This window comes from Tetrao urogallus, assembly GCF_951394365.1.
Source record: "Tetrao urogallus genome assembly, chromosome: 5".
Classification (NCBI taxonomy): domain Eukaryota; kingdom Metazoa; phylum Chordata; class Aves; order Galliformes; family Phasianidae; genus Tetrao; species Tetrao urogallus.
In genome coordinates, this window is record NC_136818.1 from 34,645,649 (window position 1) to 34,672,473 (window position 26,825).

Here is a 26,825-nt window from a genome sequence, read left to right on the forward strand (position 1 = left end):
TCAGGCACAGCAAAGGCGGGAGTGCCAGTACCTGTCTGTTGGCCCAAGCGGCCGGGAGAAGTTGTTCATCACGGCCTCAGTGTGACAGCGGGTGAGGATGACCACCGCCTGGCACAGGAAGGGCAGGAACGTGCTCTGCTGCGCAAACGATGTGATGCTGCGCAGGATGTAGAGGATCGGTGGCACCTGAAAGAAGAAGGGGAGAAAGAATGACTTGCTGCATCCTTGACTCTGCAGGGCCTAGCCATGTGCAATGGCCAGAACAAGTCCAAGACACGTGGGAGAAAGTCTCTTACGTTCCAACTGATGTCCTTCCCGTGCATCTGCAGGAAGGTGGTCATCCACTTCCCACACGCACGCACACGCACTCCGTTGGCTTTCCGGATCGTCTCCTTGATGGCCGCCATGAAGTCAACGGTGCGTTCGATGGGGAAGTTTCTGCACACAATCTGCAGAGAAATGAGAAGCGGGAGAGATCCCATCACTGCTCTGCTGCAGCTCTTCCAAACACAAAGCAGTCTTGAGGGCATTCTTAGCTCAGCGGCTTGCCGCTCATTCAGGCGGCAATCACAGCGCTCCTGCTGTCTGTACCCTGCTGTTTATACGGAAGGCGGTTGAGCCTTCTCTCAGCTTCTGCACCCATGGTGTTTGCTTACATGCAAAGCCTACTCCCAGCAGCCACAGACACACATGCACACAAACACACGCACACAAACGCACATCATGGCATCAGCTCCTTGCACTGGGTGCCTGAAGGCCAGACATAGCTCAGAGCCTCCTGCTACTGGCTGAGAAAAGCAGTCTCAGGGTGACAGCTCATTTTGGAAATGGTGTGAGAGGCTGGGGGCAGCATAGGGCCATGCAGAATTCTATGGACAGAGATCCCACTACCCCTTCTTGGGTCCACTTACTCTTGCCATTTTGGACGTGGTCTGGAGCTGAGAGGCGATGCTGCAGGCATGCAGCCCCTCGCACAGGCTCTTGATGTCACCCGTCTCAATGACTGTGTTGACTGCTTTGGCTGGAAAGAGCACAGGGAGAAAAGGGAAGTCATGCTTCTGGAAATAGGACTGCTTTCCACGGTGGAGAGACAGAGGACAGGATGGGGACAAGAGGAGAACTGTGCACGGTGCCTCTCCCTCCTGTCAAGAGGGCCCAGCCCATGGGGCTCTGGTAGTGCTACGGAGGAGGGCAGAGGGCTGGAGCACGCCTGCTCTATTCACCTTGGACTCGCAGAAGGGAGCTCAGACAGGTGACGGCCAGCTGGCGGGATGCGGGCATGGGGTCACACGTCAGAGGCGCCAGCAATCCCACCAAGGAGCCAAAGTGCTCACAGGCATCTCCTCTCTGCAGGGGTGAGAGGCAGGAACAAAGCTGTAGACAGCCCCAGCTCTCCCCAGCTTCTCCCATCTGTGCCTTCCCCACGCCGTGACACAGCATGCACAGCTGGGCGGAGCTCACCTTCCAGCTCAGGGGCACAGAGGAGGGAGCAGGGGGCATGCGGTGGGGCTCTTTACTCACTTGAAGCTCTTCACAAACAGCCAGCAGCTGGGAGCAGGTCTGCAGGGCCCTCTTGCGCTCCCACACATTGGTTGATATCATAGATTTCTGCAGGACCTGGGGTAGAGCATCTGTCTCACTGAGGACGTCTTTTCCTTCCCTTCCTGCCACCCCTCTCCCTGTCCCTCCTTTCCCAGCCCTTTCCCCCAAGGCCTCCCGCCTCACTGAGCACCGGCACTGCTGCTCCCGCAGCACATACTCACATGGACTATGTTTTGGAAGAAGCCACCGCTGGGCTCTGTCTCCAGCAGGACCACCATGAGCCGGCCCAGAGCTTTCAGTGATGTTTGCTGAAGCTGAAAGCAGAAGAGGGGAGTGATGTGTAGCATCACGGCTGCTGCCAGAACAGAGGTTGTGTGTGCTGAGGTAGGGTTCCGACCGAGAGGTGGCCGGGAAAGTTACGGCAGGTTACCTGCAGGTACTGTGCTGCTTGCTGTGACTTCCTGATCTTCAGCATCATCTCTGCTGAAGGATGTGTCACGATGTTCTTGCAGCACAGGACCAACATCTCACGCATATCCTTGCTTTCGAAAGAGGGCTTCAGCTTGCTGAGAGGAGGAAAAAAGGAAGAAAAATCAGAAAGGGCCCTTACCAGTGCTCTCCAGACTGGTTCAGGCAACCTCTGAATTTCTCCTAATCAACAGCTACAAAGCCAATACCCCCAGCTCATGCTGCTGAGCACTGCCTTCAGTTCCAGCAGCGCCCACCTCCTCCCCAGCAGCAGTGAACCACCTCCCGCTCTGGAGGGAAGGAGACCCCAGCTCTCCCTTCTCTTCCCTGCCAGGGGACAGGAGCACCAGGGCCTTTCTCCCTGCCCCAAATCTCAACTTCGCTGGGCACAACAGCCCAGCCGCCTCTCCTGTAGATGTGGCTCCTCCCTCCCTGCCCCCTCCGGGCCCTCAGGAGCTACCCAAAACGGGGACCACTATCCTGCCTTGCAACCTCAGTCCTTACCTCAACTGCTCCAGGGCCAGAACCACCTTGAGAGGCACTGGGGAGACAGGGATGCCCGAGTAATACTTCTTCATCAGGTCCTGCAAGTCCCAGAGAGACAGTGTCAAAGTGGGCAAGGGGCACACGAGAGCTGTTTCACCCGGCCCCGAGACAGGTGCAACTGCCACAAACCAGCCCCATCACTTTCCCATGGAAGCACTGCAGAATGCAGCAGCTTGACAGCTGGTGCACCTAGCCCGCTGCCCAGCTGCTGCCTGCCAGCACCCAAGGTTCCCACCAGCTGGAGACGTGTGGCTGCTGGACACCTGCATGCCCCCAGGGAAGCGAGCCTTGTGGCGCAGCCCAGAACTCCTCTGCAGACAGCCCTGTCTCTAGGCACTCACCATCAGGATCTCCAGCAGCTTGCTCTTCAAGGAGCGGTTAAAGCTTGCAGAATCACCCACAGCTTGGAAGGCAGTGCTGCAGTCAGTGATGCTCTGCAGCAGTGCGAGGTTGTTCTGCAAGTCCTGAGGAGCAAGAGAGAAGAACATTCTTTGAACTGCGGGAAGGGACAAGGCCTGCAAGGGGGACACGGGGAGACAACACTAAGGGAAGGGCTTGGATCTTCCTGTGGACACAAACCCTTCCCCAGGGGACCTTTGGAAAGGGAAGGCCCATCTCAGCATCCCCCCACGTGGAGGGGTTGCAGCTGGGCGCTCTGACACCCTGGCATGCTTTGAGCTCTCACCCGGCAGCTGCAGCTGTAGAGCATCAGGATGTTGCCCACGATGTCTCCCTCCAGGTGGGCAAGCAGCTGTTCCTTGGAGGCACGCAGTGCCACGCTGCCGTGGGCGAGCATGAGAGCGCTGCGTGTGGCATGAGCTCTCGTGCTGTCCAGCTCCATCTGTGTGGGAAGAAATGCCTTGAGACACTCGCTAACGGCCCCCAGTGCCCCGCGATGCACCTGGGCTCCCAAGGCAGGAGCTGCAGGGAAAATAAGGCAGAAGAATGCCAAGATGGAAACCCGTAACGCTTTACCTTCTTGCGCCTGGAAATCCTGGCATTGCGGCCTTTGCACAGCCTGGACGCAAACATGGTGAGCGTGGCCAGGACTGTGTGGAAGTTGTTCTCAGCAGCATGGCTGAGAAGAGAGATGATTCCCTGCACAAAAGAACAAGGGGCCGTTGGCAAAGGCCTGAATCTACAGGTCCTCTCCTGAGCAAAATGGCAGCAGTGAAGAGGTTGAAAGGCCCGGAGCAGGGCCAGGAAAAGCCCCCTGCCCCAGGGCCAGAGCAGGGATGCTCGCAGGAGCTGGAGTAGAGGAGAGCTCACCTGGGCCTCACATGGTTCCTCCGCGTTTGCCTCCTCCAGGTGCTGCAGCAGCTTCTCCTGCACGTGGAGGACTCCCTTACAGGATCCCAGCACTGTGCCCAGAGCCTTGTATAGGAACGACTGCATGGGAAGGGAAGGAAGAAGATGAGATGTGGCAGCAGCTTAACCTGCTGGGGGAGGGCCAGGTGGGGAGGACCCACACTCCCTGGGAGTCGCTGAGAGCAGCTGCAGGGCCAAGCTTTAGCCATCCCCGGGCAGATTGCAGGGAAAGGCCTCTGGGGGGCACAGACTGGGAAGCAGCATCAGCGTCCCGCGTGGGCAGAGCACCAGCCGCAGCCCCAGCCCCAGCTGGACACCTGCAGCTGCACCGCTGGGTAGAGCCGGGGGGAACTCACCTTTTCGGCAGAGCTGCTGGCAGAGCTGCTCAGCCGCTGGCTCAGCTCACTGCTCAGGGCCTCGGTCCACGCCTCATCATCTATGGTGTCCACTGACGCCCTCAGGAACTGTTGGAGAACAGGAGAAGACAATGTTCCCTTGCCCTTTGCCTCTTCCCTCACTCCCAACTTGCTGCAGCCCTCTAGGGAGAGGTGCCTGGAAGAACAGTCCCTCTCCCAGCTCCCCCAGCGTTCCCTCCATTAAAGCCAGCTGCCCTCTTCTCCTAAGACCCCCCTGGGCTTGGGACAGAGCGGAAGAGGCAGCGCCACAAAGGCATGCGGCCGCTCCGCAGCAGCGCTTGAGAGGCTGTTCCTGTCCCACAGTGGCTCATGTGGGAGCGGGGCTACTTGGGGCAGGCAAGCACTTCTCTGCACCGCGCCTCCCGGCAATGCTGTACCTTTAGCAGACGGCGCTCAAACTCTGCAGTGTCCGGGAAGCTCTCATCTTTCCCTGCACAGCAATAGGAAGAAAAAGATCCTTACTTGGGATCAAGGCACAGAAGAGCTGCTGCAAACCTGTCTTGGCCTGGGCACTTGACACAGCCAAGCTGGGACCCGCACCCCCTCCACAGTGACCTGTCCCTCCCCACAGACACTGTCCCTGCAGGAACACGGAACTAAGTGCTCCAAGGCTGCTGTCTGAGGGGATGCGAAGGGCCCAACCCTGTCCTGGAATGGGCAGATCCCCAGGGGCATAGGTCCCTGGGCCTCAGAGCTGACTCGCAGGAATGGAGACAGCGCAGCACTGGGCTGCAGGCAGTGCTTCCCCTCTGCCACTCTGCAGAGCTGCATTTTCACTCACCCCCCTTCCCTGCCTCTGCCTCTTCCTCCCCACCAGTACTTTACCTTCAAGACACTGCAGCAGCAGGGGGATCTCAGTAGCCCACATGGCCCCCAGAACTCTGTGGAACCTGCTGTGGAGGTTTTTCATCAGCAGTAAGGCAGCAGCTTGGAGTTTGCTGCCTGCTACAGGGCTGCCTGCCACCACCTGAGCGAGAGCAAGGAGAAGCAGGGTCACTTCTGCAGCAAGAGCAGCTGCTTCCCCCCAAAAAGGAAGCAACTTGGCTCTGCCCTGGCAGGCAAGGAGCAGCCAACAGCTTTGCCCATGGCCATGCTGCTTCCTGCTGGCTGCTCGTGGCACCAGCCTCTGGAGCATGTACTCACCAGCAGTCGTGCCAGCAGTATCTGGGGCGTCAGCAGTGGGCCTGCAAAGAGAAAAAAGTGCTGAGTAAGACTCCAAGACATTGCATGCCCAGCCACGCACACCTCCGCTGTCCCTTCTGGGTGCTACCACAGGTCAGCAGAGCTCACTGGGGGAGTTTTTGCTCTTACCTTGAAACATGGAGCTGACAAAATGGGGATCCAGGTGTTCTATCGGCCGTCCTGTCAGCTCCTCTCTCTCAGCCAGTGCACAGACACAGTGGGAGATTGGGATCAGCATGCCTGTGTACTGCGCTGGCACCACAAACAACAGCAGCCGTGGCCACAGGAGCTGTAGGGAACGAGGCAGTTGAGCAGGTCAGCATTCCTGCCTCTGCTCAGAGATGAAGAGGACTCTGTGAATTTCCCTGAGTCCTGTGTGCTTCAGAGCACATTGGAGGAGAGACCTGGGGTCTTGGAATGGGACGAGGAACACGTGGAGCAAGGGCAGGGAGCAGCAGCAGGGCAGAGCGTGACTCACTTTGGACGTTCCTCTCACAGAGACGTCCAGTGATCCCAGGATGTCCATGCAAAGCTCCTGGAGAGCTCCTTCTTCCTGGGCTTCCTGGGCAGAAAGGTCTCCGGATGCCTGCACAACAGTTGTAATGAAACACTGGTTATGCCCAGTTCTCAGGAGCCTCTCAGGAGGCTTAAGTGTGGCCTCAGCGGTGCTTCTGTGCCACCCTCCGAGCAGCACGGGTCTTCCAAAAGAAGATGCTGCCCACTGTCCTTACCCTTCTTGCCGTGGTGCGGCTGAACTCCCTGAAGATGTGCCCCACCACATCCCAGGCTGAGCAGCTCCGGGTGTTAGAACTGAACAGATCATTAATGAAATGCAGAACAGCTGTCCTCACCTGCCAGAGAACAATTGTGGGTGTGATTTTTCTGGTCAGAAGGCAAAGGGAAGCCACCTGCTCATCAGGGCAGCCCTTTGGGCACAAGCAGAGACAACAAGAGCAGAGGAGAAGCTTTGGCTTCTGACATGAGGGCCAGGCCTTAACACCAGGCTGTGCAATTTCCATGCACAGCACAGGGACCTGCCCGCTCCACTCTGCCTGCTCTCCCCACAGGAGCCATCATGACCGTGTGGTCAATTCTCCAGCACCTCTCTAGTCACCCCAGCCTTGCCTGTGCTGGCAGCAGCATCACCACCCCAACAGCACTTTCTTTTCCCAAACCAGCTCACCCGGATGCTGGGGTCATTGCACAGACGCTGCACAGCCTCGACGACCTGGGGCAGCTTCTCCGTCATCATGGGCTCTGCAAGAGATGCGCAGAAGCATGAGCCGGAGCCACAACCCAGATGGCAAAAGGGATCCCTGGAAGTCCCAAGGCGTGGTACTGACCAACCCATGGTACTGACCATCAGAGCGAGCCAGAGCACCCAGCAGACCCAGGGCTGCCACGCATCCAGGCTCCCAGTCATCGCCTAGCTGCGACTGCAGAAACAGGATGGTTTCCTCTGGGCAGATCCGGGCTGCAGGGAGGAAATCCCACGCTATGTTAGCAAGAAACTCACACCCATTCCTGAGGTTTGTGAGAGAGGTTTTGGCCAGGGCACCGCCAAGCATCGCCAAGGCTCCTCTCCTTACCCTGCAGCATGATGCAGTGGGTCAGCTGCGCACGATCAGCCTCGCTGTGCTGCTTGCTGTCGTCATAGAGCTGTGGGAACAAGGTCCATTTGAGAAAATCACATCAGCACTGAGGATGGAAAAGACACTGTGCTGCCTGCTCTCGTCTCCCTGGGCACTCTCGGGAAGAGGACAGGCAGAAAAAATGCAGCCCACCCCACAGCATCCCCGGGAGTACATGCACGGCTCTAGAGCAGCCTTGAGCATGCAGGAGCTAAGGCTGAGCCTCCTTATTCAGGGAATCGGAGCTTTGCAGTCCTCCTGAGACTTAGCCAAGAGGGAAACTGCTGTGGGCGCAAGGATAGGCTCCCCTTACCTGGTAGAACACAGCGCTAGTGACGTCCAGAAATCTGTCCCTTGGAATGACAGATTCAGTGCCCCCTAAGGCCTCCAGGAAGATAGTGAGGCTCTGCAAGAGAGCAGGAGAGAAAGAAAGGGATGAAGCCACATCTAGCCACTTGCGAGTGGAGAAACTGTTTCCCAATTGTTTCTCTGCAGGGAGAAGCTCCTGCACAGGCATTCTTGTTTATCCCCCACCACCCAGCAGTACCAAGAGAGTCTCACTGCTCTCAATCGAGCCGTGTTTGGACATCATTTGCAGGCATTTCCCACCCAGCAGCCCACTTCTCCCCCATCAGATGCAACTGGCTGTGGTCACCCCAGTTGTTAGCACACAGCTCCTCAGGCACTCAGAGCCCCACCACCCAGGTGGTGGTGACAAAGTCTCCCATCCCCAGGAGGTGAGCCCCTGTGACTCTTGGCTCCCTCCTGGCCAGGCCATTCCTTCTTTGACTGAAGAGCTCAGGATGCCTCAGACCTCCCTTGAACACCCATTCCTTCTTTCTCCAAGGGCTCCCCACCTCCTCCCTGCATCCCGCTGACCCCTCATGGCACTTGCACGGGCCCCACATCCACCCTGAGCCCTGCACAACGCCTCACCTTGGCCACCCTGCAGGTGTCTTGGATCTCCTGACACGGGTGAACGAGCCAGAGGAGCTGCTCCCAGACGTGCTCTTGGTGCTGCTCCTCTTGCAGGAGAACCTCCAACATGGCAGCCACAGCCCCAAGGACGGCCTGTTTGTCCTGGAGAGGATGGCAGAGGTCCGGTATCAAAGACTGAAGGTCTGCCCTTCCTACACAGAGGGCTTTCTCTTTCCCTTCCCCTTCCCCACACCCCCCACTCCCAGCAGGAGATGGGCTCGCTCTGGAGGGCAGGCAGCTTTTCCCCATACCCTCATCCCCAGCTCTTTTTGCCACAATGCTGTGACATGCAGCTGCTCCCTGGCACAGAGCCACTTCAGGGCCCTTTGCAGAGCCAGCCCACTCCCTCTCATCACCCCTCAGCTCTCAGCCCACTGGGCACAGACAGAGCTGCCGACATGGGTGCCCCTGCTGCCATCCTGGGCTGGGAATGCAGCAGTGCTCACCTTTTCCTCCTGGCAGTCCTGCCAGTTCCACATCACGGAGAAGAGCAGCTCGTGAAGGTTTTCATAGATCTGCTCTTTCTCCATGGCAGGCCAGGGGCATTGCGTTCCTGAGGACAAGTGAATCTTCACTCCATCCAGCCACTGTTTCACAACTGAAAAAACATAACAAAATACTTATACAATAATAATAATATTTTTTTGAAAAAGGGAGTGAGAGAAAAGGGAGCCTGTGAGAGTCTGCAGCAGGGTGAGGTGCAAGGGCTGTCCTGAGACCCCCTGCTCTGGGGCCAGCACTCACCAGCACAAGCGATGCGCAGGATCTGGCCACTCTTCACCTGGCCCACCACACTGCGCAGGCCTGCCAGCATCAGCCACACAAAGGGGATGCACTGTGGAGCTGCAGAGAGGAAGGAGAGGGCCACAGTCAGAGTCCTGGCAGCGAGGGAGGAGGGGCTGCAGCCCTGCATCCCCCAGCTCAATGCAGATCACACGCGGAGGGCAGAGACCCCTTTCCCGGTTGTTATAGATGTCAGGAGGTTGCGGGTACTCTACCATAGGTGCTGAAGAGTTTGCTCAGGGTGATGAGCACAAACTCCTTGGACATGTCCCCCATGGCCTTCAGGTGGCTCTGGAGCTCAGCCATCACCAAGGTGAAGTGCGTCCGAGCCAGAGCCACCAGGACATTGCTGGCAGCTGTCCTCAAATTGCTGGTCACGCCCTGGAAGAGAGTCACTGGTGACACGCGGCACAGGAGACCGCCTGAGGCCCTTGGAAGGGTTAAACCACCACCATCCGCCAGCAGAACACCAGCGTGGGCAGGCGGTTCCCTTTGCCTTTGGGAGTGAGCCCTCACCTGGGCTGCCGTCAGGTCCCGGGACACCTCTGCCAGCAGCCGGTTCACCACTCCGCACGGCGGGCGGCTGCTGTCTTGGCACAGGGCGCTCTCCAGCTCACAGTACGCCTGCGCTCGGTCACCCTGGGGACAAGGATCAGTCACGCTCGCTTTGCCCGCTGCCACCCATCGCTCTGTGGATGTGCTGCCGGGCCTGGCACCCACGGGACCGTGGCCCTGGGCCAGGAGGGCAAGGGTTGGTGGTTGGATGTCCCCAGCTCACCTCCTGATCTTGCAGGCGCTGAAGCAGTAAGGTCGCGGCGCAGGTAGGGACAGGGCTTGACACCCTGCTTCTCTCCCTGCGACGCGTCCGTCTGGGCACGCAGCCCACACAAGCAAAGAGACCTGGAAGGAAAGAGCAGAGCAGCTGCCGCTGGTGTTGCTTGGAGCCAGGGCTGAGCACCCGGCCAGCTCTGGGAGGAATGCTCCTCCAGCCCCACAGCGCAGGAGTGGTTGGCGGGGGCAGGGGAGGGAGCTTTCCCCTTGCTGGGGTGCTGGGGAAACCATGGTGGGCAGCTGCACTCGGCAGAGCAAGGACAGTGCTGCTGGCACGTCCTAAACAGACACTGGAGGCACACGTGTGCTCGGGCAGCGTCACGGGGTCCGGAGAGGTGGAGGGACTCACCTTGAAGTGCTCTCAGCCTCTCCATGATAGCAGGATGCCTCCAGATAGACGCAAAGCTCTCTCTGGTTCCACTTCCTGCGGGTCCCACAAGCGGACTGAGCCACCGCTCCCACCGCTGCCACAAGGGTGTATGACGCAGCCACTGTGACACCACACTGCAGTGTCACCTCACAGAGAATGAATGACGCGCCCTGGGCTGGGGACCAGACAGTGCAGGGCAACCCTGCAGGCCCTCAAACACAGCACATTTTTGTGACGCAATCGGCTCTGGGGTTCTGGTTCCATGCTGACGCAGGGAATGACCTCAGCGGGTGATGGAGAGCCCCTGCCAGGGAGCAGCTGCTGGGCACCGTTGCCTGGCATTGTCTTAGTGACTGGGGACTCCATGCCGGGAGGCACTGAGGCCCCCATCTGCTGCCCAACAACCTCTCCAGAGAGCTCTGCTGTCCACTAGGGGCACGTGTCAGAGACATTAGAGAGACTCCACCGCATCTGATCAAACAAGAACACCACCATCTGCTTATTGTCATCCAAGTAGGATCATGGGAGGCTGCCACGAGGAAATGGCAGAATATCAGAAAGAGACTTTGCATCCCATGGAAAGACACTAAAGGGATTGGGAGCACCAGGAGTGTTCTCCTCTGTCCTTCTGACTGGAGGCTGGGTCCCAGAAGGAAGGAGGAGAATAGAGGTGGTAAATTATTGGCTGATTACTGGGATGGTGTTGGGATCGAGGTTTTGTGTACCTTGATCTTGGACAGGTGTGTGGGCATGAGATGGAACACAACTGAGCAGTTGGGGCCAAAGTGTTCTGGGAAGCTAGCTGGCTAGATTGATTAAACCACATTTGATGGAGGAATGGAATGGAGTTCCTTGTGAAATGAGGAAAATAAGTTAGGTTAGAAGTTCTATGCCTTCATGAGGTGCTGAATTGGCAGCTACAGATCTGACCTTTCTAAGCCAGGTTTTCGCTGCCGATAACAGATGCTTTTATACAGACCTAGAGAGTTAGTGCGGACAGCGAGTCTCCTGTTTCTCCAAATAACATTGTTAGCTATCCCATCTCTGGAATGCAAGGCAGCAGGCTGGGCAGTAAACCACAAGTTAACAAAGAAGCAGTGGATTGGTGGATGAAGTTGATGCTGATAAGAGGACCGTTCAGAGCCAGGCAAGCATCTTCCAACTACACCCAGGTCAAAGAGTACACAGCCAGGAAGACAACGGCCTTCATCAGAAAGACCACCAGATGACCAGGGAGAAATGCCTCACATGCATAAAAGAACTGAGACTCAGGGCGGGGAAAAATGTCAATCATTCTGGGGACTCACGGCAATAAAACAACCTTTTCTTGGACATCCAATGCATATGTGAGCAGCTTGCTCTTTAAGCATGTGCCTTTCTTGACCTCCCGTATGCAGGCTAGGAGGCAATACCCCCCTGCATCCAGCATAGGTGCGCAGCTCTGAGTGAACATGCCTGCTTTATGACTGCTCTGTGGTTATAGACTTCGATTCCGCATGTCACTTGCAACAGAGAAGGGCCTGGGAATGATGCCTTCTAAGTAAACTGTGGAGAGAAACCTCCAGTTGTCCAGTAGGATCTTGTGAGGACTCCTCAGGGAAGACAACATTGCCAAGAGCCTGGCTTAAACCTTCCTGCATCCCTCTAGAGATTCCTGCACCCTCTGCTTCCCTACAGTGCCTGTATAGCAATGCACGCTGCGTCGGGAATAAACAGGAAGAACTAGAGATCTGTGCGTGCTTACAGGGGTGTGATGTCATTGCAATCACACATGAGACATGGTGGGACCTGAGTCTGTTCATCCTGGGGAAAGGAGGGCTGAGGGGGGATCACATAAATGCTTGTGAATATTCTGGGAGTCCTGGTGGATGAGAAGTTGGATATGAGCAAGCATCACGTGCTTGAAGCCCGTAAGCAACTATATCCTGGGCTGCATTAAAACAGGGGAGCCCAGCAAGGAAAGAGAGATGGTAGTCCTCCTCTACTCAGCTCTTACGAGGCCCCGTCTGGAGTACTGCATCCAGGCCTGGAGCCCCCAGCACAAGAAATATGCAGAGCTCTTCTATCAGGTCCAGAGGAGGGCCGCTAAGATGATCAGAGGACTGGAACACATGTCCTACGAGGAAAGGTTGAGGAGACTGGGCTTGTTTAGCTGGAGAAGAGAAGACTCTGAAGAGACCTCACTGTGCCCTTCCAGCTCTTGAGTGGAGCATATGCGACCGTGAAATTGTAGAGTTCTCTATTCTTGGAGATGTCAGAAGGGTGACTACCAAAACTGCTATCTTGAACTTCAAGAGGGCGGACTTTGACCTGCTCAGGACGCTTGTAGCACGGGTCCCTTGGGAGTCGCTCCTTAAGGGTAAAGGGGTCCAGGAAGCCTGGATGCTCCTCAAGGTGGAAATCTTAAAGGCGCAAAAACAGGCTGTCCCTGAATGCCGTAGGGCGAGCCATAGGGGGAGAAGACCGGTGTGGACGAGCCGGGTATTACTGTCAAGACTCAGGAAGAAAAAGAGAGTCTATGTCCTGTGGAAGAAGGGACAGGCTACTAGGGGAGATTACAAGGAAGTTGCTAAGGTATGCAGTGAGGAAGTCCGGAAGGCAAAAGCCCATCTTGAACTTAGATTGGCCACTGCAGTAAAGCAGCAGAAGAAATCCTTTTACAAATATATCAATGGCAAGAGAAAAACCAAGGATAATCTCTGTCCTTTAATTGATGCGGCGGGGAATGTGACCACAGATGACAAGGAGAAGGCTGAGGTCCTCAATGCCTTCTTTACATCTGCCTTTAATAGTCAGACCAGCTATCTTTTGCCCTGATCTGGATATCTGGGCTGACATGCAGCATGTCTCCCCGGAGATCGAGGTGGAGACAGTTAGAGAGCTCCTCCTCCATCTGGACAGTCACAAGTCCATGGGACCAGATGGGCTTCATCCTAGGGTGCTGAGGGAGTTGACAGGGGTGATCGCTAAGCCACTCTCGGCTATCTACCAGTGCTCCTGGTTGACTGGAGAGGTTCCAGAGGATTGGAGGCTTGCTGATGTGACTCCCATCTACAATAAGGGCTGTAAGGAGGATCCGGATAACTACAGGCCTGTCAGCCTGACATCAGTGCCAGGGAAGGTCATGGAACAAATCCTCCTGGGAGAGATCACACAGCTTGTCCACGGGATCAGGCCCAGCCAGCATGGGTTCATGAAAGGCAGGTCGTGTTTGACCAACCTCATCTCTTTCTACGACTGGGTGACCAGACTGGTAGATGAGGGAAAGGCAGTTGATGTAGTCTACCTAGACTTCAGCAAAGCCTTTGACATGGTCTCTCACAGTATCCTTCTGCGGAAACTGGCTGCCCGTGGCTTGGACAGTTTTATCCTCCGTTGGATAAGGAACTGGCTGGAGGGCCGTGCTCAACGGGTGGTGGTCAATGCAGTGAAGTCTAGCTGGAGACCTGTTTCAAGTGGTGTCCCCCAGGGGTCGGTACTGGGGCCCATCCTGTTTAATATCTTCTTTGATGACTTAGATGAAGGGATTGAGTGTACCCTGAGTAAGTTTGCAGATGACACCAAGTTGGGAGGTTGTGTCGATCTGCCTGAGGGCAGGGAGGCCCTGCAGAGGGATCTAGATAAGCTGGATCGCTGGGCTGAGGTGAATGGGATGAAGTTTAACAAGGCCAAGTGTCGGGTTCTGCACTTTGGCCACAACAACCCCATGTAGTGCTACAGGCTTGGGGATGAGTGGTTGGATGACTGTGAAGAGGACCTGGGGGTGTTGGTTGATGCTCGGCTGAACATGAGCCGACAGTGTGCCCAGGTGGCCAAAAGGGCCAATGGCATCCTGGCCTGCATTAGAAATAGAGTGGCCAGCAGGAGCAGGGAGGTAATCGTCCCCCTGTACTCAGCTCTGGTGAGGCCACACCTCAAGTATTGTGTTCAGTTTTGGGCCCCTCACTACAAGAAAGACATTGAGGCCCTGGAACGTGTCCAGAGAAGGGCAACGAAACTGGTGAGGGGTCTGGAGCACAAGTCTTACGAGGAGCGGCTGAGGGAGCTGGGATTGTTCAGTCTGGAGAAGAGGAGGCTCAGGGGAGACCTCATTGCACTGTACAACTTCCTGAAGGGAGGTTGTGGTGTAAAAGGGTCTGGCCTCTTCTCCCAGGCAAATAGTAGGACCCGAGGAAACGGCCAGAAGTTATACCAGAGGAGCTTTAGGCTGGATATGAGGAGAAACTTTTTCTCTCAGAGGGTGGTCAGGCACTGGAATGGCTGCCCAGGGAGGTGGTGGAGTCGCCGTCCCTGGCAGTGTTCAAGAGGCGCCTGAATGAGGAGCTACGAGATGTGGTTTAGTAGCTTGTGGCACTGATAGGAATGCGTGGTGGTTGGACTAGATGATCTTGCAGGTCGTTTCCAACCTTGTGATTCTGTGATTCTGTAATCTACTCCTGATCTAACAGTAGGAGCAGGCTGCAAAGGATTACCACAGTGTATTCCCTTTTCAGATCATCTGCTGACAATTAGGTACCTTCCTGGAAGGAATCAGGCTATTGCCAAGCTCAAGTCTCTGGGCAATAAGCAAAAATGTTAGAACAAAATCAATGTTGAGGTCACAGTAAACGAAGACCAACTCAGCACCTGAAGTTAGATTCAAGAGATTTCACGGGCTGCTTTTAAAATGCTGATGATAATGCGATTTATAATTTCACAAGTAATTCTTCTTTAAAAATGGGTTTTTGTTAATGCAAAAAATCTACATTATAATAATTCATTAACAGTAAGTGAATTGAAGCTCCACCTTAAGCTTCTCTGAGGGTAGGTTTGTCTCAGTTTATCTGGCTTGTAGTTTCTCAGTCCATACAAAGTATGCCTGCTTGTTTGTGTCACAAGATTGATCTAGGACTTAAACTGTGTCTTATTTGAAATCTATGTAGGCTACTGTTAAAATGAGAGGTGAGCACACAGCTGTGGTGCATCCCTGGCTTGTTCATCTGCCATCCCAAGTTCCCGTCATCTTGGCAACTTCATAGATGAATATTTAATGGCAAGGTGCTTCCTCCATTGAACCCATACCTTTTGTGTATCAATTCCTTGATACTTAAACTTCAAAACAGCAAGATATAGAATAAAATGCTTTCTTCTCTACCTTTTACTATACAGAAATTCCAGCACAGGCATACTGTGGAGTCAAGGGGGAGCAGAATCCAGTCCCAGAATGAGACACTTGCTACTGTGTACCATGCTTTGCAACCTGTGTGTCACTGCCTAAGAGGGGCAGGTTTCCTTGCTTTGACAAACAAACAATGGTTTAAAACTTTCGGAAATTGCAACACGAAGCAGCATTTTATCAGCATACTCAAGATCAAAGCTGCATCCTCCTTATTTTGAGAGAACAGATATATTGAAAGGTACCCATGAGTTGTTTTTGTAAAGCCTATTGATTTTGAAATCTATGGAAAGAAGCTCGGCACTTGGCTACATTTCTAATAGGCACTGATTTTTGCTTGCTTCATCACACATGAACATATTGGGACAGAGCTGAACTTTGTTTGATAAATCAGGTAGAAAAAAATCTATATTTCTCTTGCAGTGAAACTGTGAGCAATACTTTGTCTCACCCAAATTTGCCTGCTGGTTAATATGAACAAATCTTGTCAGAAAGAATATCACTAATGACAATTATGGTAATGACAACTCCCGGTTTGTTCTCAGTTACTATCAGAATTGTGGTTTCTCTCATCTGAAGTGCTCGATTTTTTTTCATCAGGCAGCCTAATGATTTTCCATTGAAGGCTCATGATCTGTTATTTTAACGTAACCAGATTTATATTTTATTACAGAACTGGGTTTGGCAGATTTAGCAAGTGTTCTCAGCGTACTTTTGATGAATGGGATGGGATAAAAGAGTTTCACAGCCTTCTTTGTAGAGGATAAAGAGCAGAGGCTCGGCTTCATTTTTATTTGTATAAGATTTCAGTTATAAGAAAAGAGGATCTAATCCCATGACCAGAGAGAGAAAAGGGAATCAAGTTGCTTCCGGTATTTGGGCATTTTTTGATTGTCTTGTTTTCTGTCTTCTAGCTTCCCAACTTTCATTCTTTCAGTGCAGTAGGCAAACACCTGATGATTCTATACATGTATTAACTGTTGACTTTGATGTAAAAATGGAAAAAATTAAATGAGGTAAAAATGGAAAAAAATAAATTTTTTTAGTAAACTTGGGAAAGATGCCACAATGTGATCAAAAAAAGTTGTTCGATTCAGGCCTATACATTTGAAGAATCTGAATTTTGAAGTTGCTCTCTATGGAAGATTAGACTGGATCTGAAAAGAAGTAATTCATGAAATTCACTTGATGTCTGAACACGTACAAATTTAGGAGAACTGGAATTCACGTTGTCACTTGATGTTGGGATTTTCTCTGGCTGCCTGTAGACTCCAACTGCAGAGTCCTACTGTTGTGCATTGATTGGGAATGGAAAAAAATATTGCATTTCATCAGTCATGAATTAGGAATAGCACTGATTTACAGTCTGTGATCTGGGGAAAGTATTCTAACAGCTAATGATCATTTCTCAAGGTTTTTGAGATCTAAACCTGCTATCTACCCTATTATTCATTTTCTTCACTCATTCTAGTATCTCATCAAAGTCGCACTGTTTTTTTGATTTGGTTCGGGTTTTGTTTTAGCAAATCCTGCTCAAAATGTTTAGGGTTTTCACTCCTCCTAGTAATAGATCTTGGTATCTTTATTGGATTTCTGCGGTAAGATATTGGAAGGGAAGCAGCAGGAGCGATCTCTGTGAAATATTAGGGGACGCCTGCGATGATTACAGTCGGCTTTAGCGTGCTCTGCACTAGACGTGTGCCAGAAATGAGACAATATCGTTAGAAGAGCTGTTGGTGAAAAGGAATGTAAGAAAGGACAGAAAGAACTGGACAGGAATACAGAGCGAGTGGGAAGGAGCAGAGGGATCGTGAAGGTCAGAGACAGAGGCGTTCCACAGCAGAGCAGGCAACCCAAGCACGGATAACTCATGCAAGAGGAGTTACTTCACCAAAGTAGGAGTTACTTCACTGCCATCCATGGATGAACCCCCGCTGACATGAGTACACACCAAAGGGATGGCAGCCAACGGAGGGCACTTGTTTGAGCAGAGGAAAAGAGCAAGAGGGAAAGAACAGCAGAGAGAAACCGTGACATAATCTTTCGCTGCCTGCTCCATCACAAAGGGGTCTGAGCATAAATCGTCGTGATAATAGAGAGGTACTTAGTGAGAAGTTAAATGTGGAAAGGGGGAGAAGACAAGCATTTTCTCAAAGCATAGTAATTTTTAGTATTATTATTTTCTGCTACTGAAATCAGTAATTTTTTTTTTTAATTGACAGTTGATTAATTTTCCCAGGGGAAAAAAAAAAAATAAAAAATGGGCTCAGCCTCAGTTGATCTATTTCTATCACGGAACTACTCGGGTCATAAAGGACCTAAAGGATCATGTTGTTCGAATAGCTCTGCCATGGGCAGGGCTGCCACTCACTCAATCAGGCTGCCCAGAGCCCCGTCCGACCTGGCCTCAAACGCATCTGGAGACAGAGCCATCGCCACTTCTCTGGGCACCCTGTGCTGGTGCCTCCCCACCCTGAGAATAATATTTCTGCCTCCTAATACATCACCTAGATCTCCCCTCTGTTAGTTTAAAGCCATTCCGCCTTGCCCCGTCACTATCAGACTGTAGCAGAAATGCTCAGTCACAGCTGGAACCAGCAACTGATCACCTGGAGGGAAGGCAGGGCCAACCCAGGGAAGCTCAGGTGCATGCAATGCAGCCTAGCAAGAGGAAAGGGTGGAGCCAGGATCTGCCCTTTACAGACCTCATTTAAGGGCTGGCAGCTAGAGGTGAGAGCACCTTGCTGGAGCTGTCTGCCTATGGCAGGCTTTTTGCAGGTAAGCAGTGCTTTTTTCCTTTGTTTCTGCATCTGTGGTAGTTCCAGTGTTTAAGTTTGTCCTCTGTTTCAGCCTAAGGCTTTGCCACACTTTGATTATTGCTTAACATCATATTGTAACATTACACAGGCCATGTAAGTAATGCTGCTCCTGTTTATAAGCTCCATTAGAGTGTTGCAGTGAGGCCTTGTCTTCTGTGATTAACACATCTAATTCCTTTAATCATCTAGTTTCTTGATGAGAGGTGCTGCAGATCCACTCCAGTGGCTCAGTGTTAGTCCTCGTGTTGGCAGTCCCAGGCCAGGGTACAGCATTGTAGGTGGGGTCCTGTCAGGGTGGAGTGCAGGGGGACCATCTTGTCCCTCTTTCTGAGAGCCATCTCGCTTGTGATGCAGCCCAGGATACCATTGGCCCTCTGAGCTGTAAGGGCGCACTGTTGGCTCATGTGGAGCTTTTAGTCTTTTAAAATCCTCAAATCTTTTTCCACAGGGCTGACCTCAGTGAGTTTTTCTCTGGGTCTGTAGTCGTGTCTGAGAAGACCCTGACACAAGCGGCAGGCTTGGCCACGTTGAACTTTATAAGGTTCACGAGGGCTCGCTTTTCAGGGTTGTCAGCGTGTCAGACTGTGACTTTAGGCATGCGCTTTACTGTTTGGTCCTTGTTCTTGATGGGACTGCAATTAAAAACAGAGCAAAAAAAAAAAAAAAAAAGCTTGTGTGCCTGGCCATGTCCACAGCTGACTTCTCCGGCAGTAACCACCAGCACGCTCAGTGTTCATCCTCTGAATGCGTTTGACCCGTTCTCATGCACTTTAGCTAAGCTCTCCAAGTTTGCAGGATCTCTTCTCTCAGGAAAGGCTTGGAGAAGGACAAGCGATTCCACCTCACTCTGCGAAGCGATACCGTCTGGCTTCTCCAAGGCCAGCATGTCCCAATAGCTTCTCCCCTCAAACAACTAACACCAACAACTGCAAAAAAAGAAAAGCCTGCACATTCACTAACATGCCACACAAGACAAACTATCCCACCACCACATAGTGCAAAACCAAACAAGGCCTCAACTGAGCCCAAACCTGGAACCAACAGAGACCTGGTAACACTTCTCCTGCAAGTACAGCTTTCAGCAAACTCCAACCCAGGCAAAGAGAGCAGCTGCAAACAAACCTAAGGAAAAGAGCCATCAAACAAGCTGCAGCACTAGCTACTTTACAAGACTGCAGGAGACCCAGGCAGCACTTCTCATCACTACATCCCTCCAGGGAACAACTTGCCACACACCTTCAAAGCTGAAAGGAAAAATGCGCTGTCACTCTCTAACACCAAGAACTTTTCTCACCAGGAAGCACTTCCAGTTGGGCAAAAAAAGCATGTCTCACCTCACTCTGCAAAGGCACTGCTGTATCAGCATCCAGATCCATTCTCCAGCTCTGAACCTGAGCTGAGAGCTCCATACATCCCTTCCGCAGGGCAACCCTCTAGCCTGAAGCCCCATTGCTGATGAATCCTGTCCTGTTCACGCTGACATCCTGCAATGACATGTTCCCATTCAGCTCCTTTGGTTAAAGGTCTTCCATAACACAGCTCACATACAAAACCCTCTGGACCTACCTTGTGTCCCCACTGAAGAAAACACTCCTCTTTTCATAGGACTCCTGGTGCTCCCAAACAACAGTGCTGCTTCTGTTCTACTGCCAAATACATCCAGCCCCATCTGCAAGACTCCAACACTTCAGACAGTTAAAACCAGTATTGATATTCCCCCACACAACACACACATCCCCTCCCTTTTCAAACTGCACACGCTCTCAACAACAGAAAAGGCTACCTGGTTGATCACTGTTCCTTAAAAACCCCTTCACTTCCTCTTGCTTGCAGATGACCTCTCACACAAGCCATTCCCTCACCTTTCCAGGGAAGGAGGTGAGGCTGCTTGCCCTGTAGTTGTGCGAGCCATCCTTCTCATTCTTTCTGAGCTCCTCAGGGATGTTGGTTAACCTCCAGTCCTCTGGCTCCTTTCCTACAGGAAACACCACCAGTAATAGGATAGAGAGCTATTTTGAAATCTCTTCAGCCAACTCACTCAGTACGCAAAGGTGCATCCTCAACTCCTCTGCCACACAGCTGCCGCCCTCCTGGCTGCTCATGGCCCTCCAGTCCCCAACTGGTCTTTCCTCTGTAAGGAGAACGAGCTCTGGCAGTGGTCCTCCATCTTCTGCAGCAGAAGTTGTCCTTGATGCATTGCTGGAACTTTCTGCAACGAGAAATCTCTGCTTTCCTAACAAACAGGAGAGAGGCTCTGGTCTGCTATGAGAACTGATGCCCTCAGCTGTGTGCAAACAGCTTCATCTACTTCTTCATCCTGCTCTGTAAAAAAACTCCCCCAATGAGGTTACCCACACTTACCTACCACATGTTCCTTCCTCCCCAGTGCTCCAGCAATTCTTCATCGCTCCCAGTTCTCTCACCAAATGCTGCCGCCACCGCATAGTTGCTGGTCTCCTTTTCAGAGAAACACAACCTGCCAACCAAAACAGCATTCCAGTTTTGAAAGCTGCCCCGCCGTATCTCCACAATGCAAGTGAGATGACACACCTGAAGTTACACAAAAGAAGGGAGGAAATACACACTCCAGTGCAGCAAGCAGGGGGGGCTGAAGCATCCGAAAAGCCCTCCCAGGGCACTGAGTGTCACGCTGTCCCAGGGTCACGCTCAGTCTCAGCATTTCCGAGAAGCCATGTGGGAGCCCAACAGCGGCACTGGTGCCGAGCTCATTGCGAAGAAGTGGAGGCTGTCAAGCGGCGGTCCAACGCGATTTCTAAGAAAAGAAATCTCACCAGGTGGCTCAGAAACATTCATCACTTCCATCGTTTCAGCTTCTTCAAGCTGAAGAAGCTCCGCTGCAACCCCTGCACAGCCTACAGTCAGAGAAAGCTTTTGTTTCAGCAGTTTGTGGCTTTGCTTCTGACTCCCAGCACCACCAAGGCTGCAGATGTGGCCCCATCTGCCTCGTCATCCGCCTTGTTCCCACCAATGAGAACAGGAGGAACAGAGACACCTGCTAAAAAGCTGTGGGGACTGGGGCCCTAGACAAACTGGACCTGAGACAAACTATCCCACCACTCAACTCAAAAAAACAACCCAGGCAGCCCTGCACCCATTCACAGATTGTGGGGCCTGTGCTTCTCCCCTTAAGCTCAAACAACACCAACTCCAATTAAAGAAAACAACCCTTTGCATCAACTCCACACTACAAACATCCAACCACTAAGGAAAATTGAACAAGCAGACACAGCAAGCAAACCAAACCAATCGAGACCCCAACTCGCTTCTACACAAGCCACAGCTTCAACCAGCCTCCAACAGAAAACGAACATACAGGAGCCCCGGGGAAGTACACACCACACACCAACACAGGGATGAGGAGGTCTACCACAGCCAAGGAACCACCTGCAACACACAACTCATGCCTACCTGTTGAACCCCCTCTGCTTCTTCTGCAGCTCGCAACCAAGGATGCAGACCTCACTCCTCAGACACCAGCTGCACAGGAACCTGAGGAAAGAGAAACAGCTCTAAAGTGCTGGACCTCAGAGACAATGGCCCCGGGACCCCAGACTCCTGCAGGCAGCGCTGCTCGCCTCCCCTGCTCCAGAAGCAGACCTGCCATGCTCCAAACATGAAACCAAGACAAACCATCACACGCAAAGGACCTGTACTCTAGCACCCAGCCAGAAGCTCCTGACTCACCCCAGGGATGGAACAAAAGGATGTGGCTTACCTTGCTCCACAGAGGCACCAGAGTCTCGCTGTCAGAGTCCCCGCACTGGCCCTAAACCTGCAAGCACAGTTCTTTTGAGCACGTTCAAGGGGCTGCCATGGAAGACGGCCCTCAGGTCCAAAAGCTCATTCCCCCAGGCTGCCCTCTGCTGCTGAAACCTCTCATACCTTTGGACCAACCACCCTGCAATGAGATAAATTGTCCAGTCCCCCTTTGCTAAAGTCCATCACCCAGGAAACCAACCCCAAACAGACCCAGAAAAGGGGACTCGGCAGCCTATTTCATCACTGGTGGTGAAATGATTCCTCCTTCTATTTTCATAGAACTTCTGATGTGCAGTAAACACTGCATACCTCCCATCAGCATGCAAACAAGACTCCTGTGCTTAAGATATTCACTAATTGTACTGACATACCCCCTGCAACATCTAACAGGGCAACACAGAAGGCTACCCAGTTGATCCGGCTGCCTTTCCCCTTGCGGAATCCACTGTGACCGTTCCTTTACGGTTTCTTCTCTTCCTCTGACTTAGAGATGACATCTTAAACAACCTGTTCCTTCACCTTTCCAGGCAAGGAGGTGAGGCTGATTGGCTTTACTGCCCTTTTTGGAGATAGTGGTGATGTTGGCCATCTTTTCTGTAAGAGAGAGCATAGAGAATGTGATACAGAGCTACCTAGCAACTGCTTCTGCCAGCTCCCTCCGCACACACAGTACATCCCCTGTTAGGCCCAGGTACTTACCGACATGGATTTTACCTAAATCATCTTTGACCAGCTACTCCGCAATCAAGACAGGGTCACCCCTCCTCAAAGACTCTTCTGCACCAGATCCGGGATTCTGAAGGAGCTGCCTCAGCAGTGACCCCTGAAACCGAGAAGGCATTGGACACCCTAGCATTCTCCTGTCCTCTGCATCATAAGCAGGCAGGCTGCTATTTTCCCCTTGATCTTATTTCTGTTGTTGCTAAACTTGTGAACTCCTGTTAGCCTTGACCTCTCTTCCCAAAAGTGATTCCCAAGTGGGCCTTAGCCCTCCTCACCCCATCTATTCCTCCTCCTCCCCTTTGATTCTGCCCACACAGGTCTCCTGCTAACTCTGCTCTGTTTCTTACTTTTAGAGATACACCTCTTCTGAACACAGTGGAAGTAACACCTGAGCATCGAGAACTGCTTGAGGACCTCTCCCAGTGCTCTAACCTAACCGGACACCACCAATTAAGTCCTTTAAGAGGAGGAATTCTGCTCCTTCCAAGACCCGTGCATCATTCCTACTTATTGCTTTGCAGCTGCTGCACTCCAGGCCTCCCCTGGTCTTCTTGTCTCCAGCTGGCCCTTCCTCAGTAGGGAGGACAAGCTTCAGCAGCACCCTTCTCCTCATTGGCTTCTCTGCCACCTGCAGAGAACTAACACACACAGTTCTGAGGTTACTTTCAGCTGTGTGCATAAGATCTCATTGGCTTCCTCATCCCCGCCTGTCCCCAAAACCCCCAGTGACATTACCCACATTTACTGCCTCTTGAGCCTCACCCAGCAGCACACCCCTGGTTCTTCATCTGTTTCCAGGCACACCTCAATATGTTCCAATTAGCTCACCGGAAGAGCAACTCCACCACCTCACTGCTCTGTCTTCCCTACTGATAAAAAAAAAAAAAACCTACAAAGAAAATGCAAAGCATAGCCATCCACAACAGCATTCCAGTTGTGCAAGCTGTCCCACCATGACTCCACTATGAGAATGAGATGACGCTCCTGAAGTTATCCATAAGGGGCGGGGGGAGGTTGAGGAAATCCACGGTCTCTCACTCTGTGCTGGAAGCGGGAGGGACCGAATCATTGGCAACATCCTTCGGGGTGGAGGGGAGGGGAAGCTAAGGCCGGCCCACGGTCGCGCTCTGTCTCGGGCGGTTCGGCAAAGGAGGCTCCGTGCTGATCTCAAAGAAAAAAAAAAACGGCCAAGCAGCGGCCCCAGGAACAGATGACTTACCTGGCGACTCCCAGACACTCGCCGGTTCGAGCGGACAAGCCGCTCTGCTGCAGCCCTCGCTCAGCCTGCGATAGAAGAAAGCTCGCGTTTTAGCAGCCCTTGGCATTGCTTCTTACTCCCAGCACCGCCGAGGCCGCAGGAATACGGCCTCGTCCCGCTCGTTCCCACCGATGAGAGCGGCAGAAACTGAACCACTCTCTAAAAAGCCCTGGAAAGGCTGAAAACATTCCACGGCTACGCTAGGACTCGGGGAACCGCGCGGCGGCCCCCCCCAAAAGTAGACAGCAGCCGAGCGGAGACGACGAAAAGCCGGGGGAACCCGGCGGGAGCTCCGCGCCAGCCCCGAACGGAGCGTGGCGAGAACCGGACGGCCTCTTGCTGCGGGCGGATGGTCCCGAACGGCCCCAGAGCGCTCGCCTCCTCCGCGGTCCCGTTGCTACCGGAACGGCTCACCGATTCGGGCTGAATCTCTCTTCAGGAGAGACCTCCCTCCAGCCTGAAACGAAACAGCGCAGAGAACATCGCATAGAATCCCGAGGTTTCGCATTAAAAGTAGCCCCTCGTACCGCTATTCCACCCCAACGGCGCAAGGACCGAACGAAGGACCGCCGACCACTCCCGCACGCAGCGAACCCCAGCAGCTCTCTCGCAGCTCCTTGCGGCCTCCGGCGGAGCTTGAGAGGCGTCGGGGCGGCCCCGACCCGGGATGCCGACGGGGCGCACCTGGGGTCGGCCGACATTCCAAGAGAATCTTGAAGTGCTGAAAAAGACAAAGAACGAGCTGCAGGCACTGGCAGACAAACTGAGATATAATAATAAGACTAACAATACAGAAAGATAACCATCATTTCTACAGTTAATACCCACATTGACTAAGCCCCAAAAAGATGTACAATAGGGTTGATTGGCATGTTTCTAACAGGCCAATTGTGAACGATGTTCTCAAATAACACAAGATAGATACATCATAAGTTAGACAGACTACACAGCTCATAGCTGACCTTATCAAACCCAGGCATGTCGATATAGAAATAAAACTGTTTGCCTATTCTGTCAGGAATGTTTTATCAGATCTTGAAACACCATTACCCAGAGGAGGGCCACAAAGATGCTCTGAGAACTGAAGAACCTCCCCTATGAAGAAAGGTCGAAGGAGCCAGGCTCCTGCAGCTTGGAAAACAGAAGGTTCAGGGAAGATCCCATTGCAGCTTTCTAGGACTAGAAGGGAGCGTAAAAAAAAAAAAAAAAAAAAAAAAAAAGCAGGAGGGGGACAGATTCCTCCCTCCTTCAAAAAAAAAAAAAGTGCTGCATTGTTTTCACAGGTGAAAGTCATGTTTTGAACATCTACTTAAAGCCCTAGCAGATCTACACATCATTAAAAAAAAAAAAAAAAAAAGTGCTTCAAACCCCAGAAGGTATTACCCCTTTCCAAAGAAATAAAATTCCTGCACCTTAGATACCATTTGTCACAGGATGTAACAAGCACAAGGCCAAACATTACACACACAGAAATATTTATCAGACAGGTAAATTTATTTTAAAAAACAGTAATGGCTCAGAAGCACTCACAGTGCTGAAGCAGAATATCATTTATCATAAAAAGAAAAAAAGCAGGAAATTGAAGTGGGTTTTTTTTTTTCCCCCTCCTTCTTCTGACTAGAATTTCAAAAGCAGATTTTAGCTTTGGGCTTTTTGGGCTGCAAGGGCACAGTGCTGGCTCAAGTCCAGCTTCCCAACCACCAGTACCCCAAAGTCCTTTCGGGCAGGGCTTTGCTCAATCCTTCCGTCCCCCAGCTTGTATCCATAGTGGGAATTGCTGAACCTTGGGGACCCATGTGCAGGAATCTGAAATTGGATTTGTTGAGGTCCTACAGAGCCCACGGCTTGAGGTTGTCTAGGACTCTCTGGATTACATACTGTCCTTCAAACCTGTTCACAGCATTAGACAGCGTGGTGCCATCTGCGAACTTGCTGAGGGCGAGAGTGATCCCACTCTTGATGATGCTGATGAACATATTAGAGACCATTAGTTCCAGTACTGACCACTGAGGGACATCACTCATCACTGACCTGCTTCCAAACATTGACTCACTTTCCTCATTCAACAAATGATCCAGCCATCAAATCCTTATCTTAGGGATTTGGAGAGAAGGAGGCTGTGGAGGACTGTGTAAAAAGCCTTACCAAAATTCAGATAGTTGACATCAGCAGCTCTTCCCTGGCCCATTTACTCCATCATAGGAAAAAAAAAGCCAGTAGGTTGTTCAAACAGGATCTGCACTCGCTGAAGCCATGCTAGTTGTCTCATATCACCTTCCTCTCTTCCACATGCCCTAGCACAGATTCCGGGAGAATCTGTTCCAAACTCTCCTCCAGCACAGAGGTGAGGCTGACAGATCTCTGACAAGAGCATCATAAGTTTGTCAAGGCATACTGAAGCAATAAGGCTTCATCAGCAGTAGAAGTAACAGTGCTTGACAGATAAACAGTTTTTTGCATTTAAAAAAAAAAGTGAACTACTGAAGGAAGTTAACATTCCTGCACACCTCTCAAAGGGGCTAAGAGTTAAACAAATGTGATAGAAAAAATTTCATAGTCAGTATTTGCATATATTAACCATATTGCTGCATCTTAGATCATGACATTTGCTTAAACAACACATCAAAAAATTGCAGAACTGTACATAAACACTAAGGAGAACATCACCTTAGCATTAAAAAGAAATGGTGACATAGTTCCAACTGGTAGTGACTTCCAGCTGCTCAGAATACCTGGACACACAGCAATGCTCCATGCTTGCAGGAACCCTGCAAAAAGCAATGGCTCCAACTGAATTTCAAAGACATTAATTTCACTCTTCTCAGAAAGGGGCACTGGATGTGCTTGAAAAGGCCATCCCATTTTGAGCACTGTAAGGAGCACTTTGTACAGCAAGGCTATGAAAGGCAGAAGATTCACTAACAGTTCCACACAATTAAGGACAAAATTAAAGAAAATCTTTCCAAGCTGGATGACACAAAACGAACAAAAATGAATAAAAAACACACCATGAACCCACTACCAGAAGATCCAAT

At 52.1% G+C, this 26,825-nt stretch overlaps 1 protein-coding gene across 1 annotated transcript; it reads right to left on the reverse strand.

Moving 5' to 3' along the window:
- On the reverse strand, positions 1-25,778 carry LOC306946776 (maestro heat-like repeat-containing protein family member 2B; the record flags this gene model as incomplete). The annotated part of the gene is given in 38 exon segments (XM_079535878.1): positions 1-186; positions 297-449; positions 912-1,021; positions 1,224-1,347; positions 1,522-1,617; positions 1,764-1,856; positions 1,973-2,108; positions 2,515-2,594; positions 2,898-3,020; positions 3,242-3,397; positions 3,532-3,654; positions 3,826-3,945; positions 4,221-4,328; positions 4,658-4,710; positions 5,106-5,247; positions 5,424-5,464; positions 5,592-5,751; positions 5,941-6,048; positions 6,194-6,313; positions 6,646-6,719; positions 6,823-6,936; positions 7,052-7,121; positions 7,407-7,499; positions 8,030-8,173; positions 8,518-8,669; positions 8,816-8,914; positions 9,070-9,235; positions 9,371-9,493; positions 9,633-9,754; positions 10,035-10,125; positions 10,127-10,230; positions 10,391-10,484; positions 19,892-20,004; positions 20,453-20,505; positions 21,459-21,539; positions 23,752-23,816; positions 24,346-24,511; positions 25,669-25,778. Coding segments are annotated over 38 exon segments (4,266 nt in total).
- Between the last annotated feature and the right edge of the window lie 1,047 nt (positions 25,779-26,825).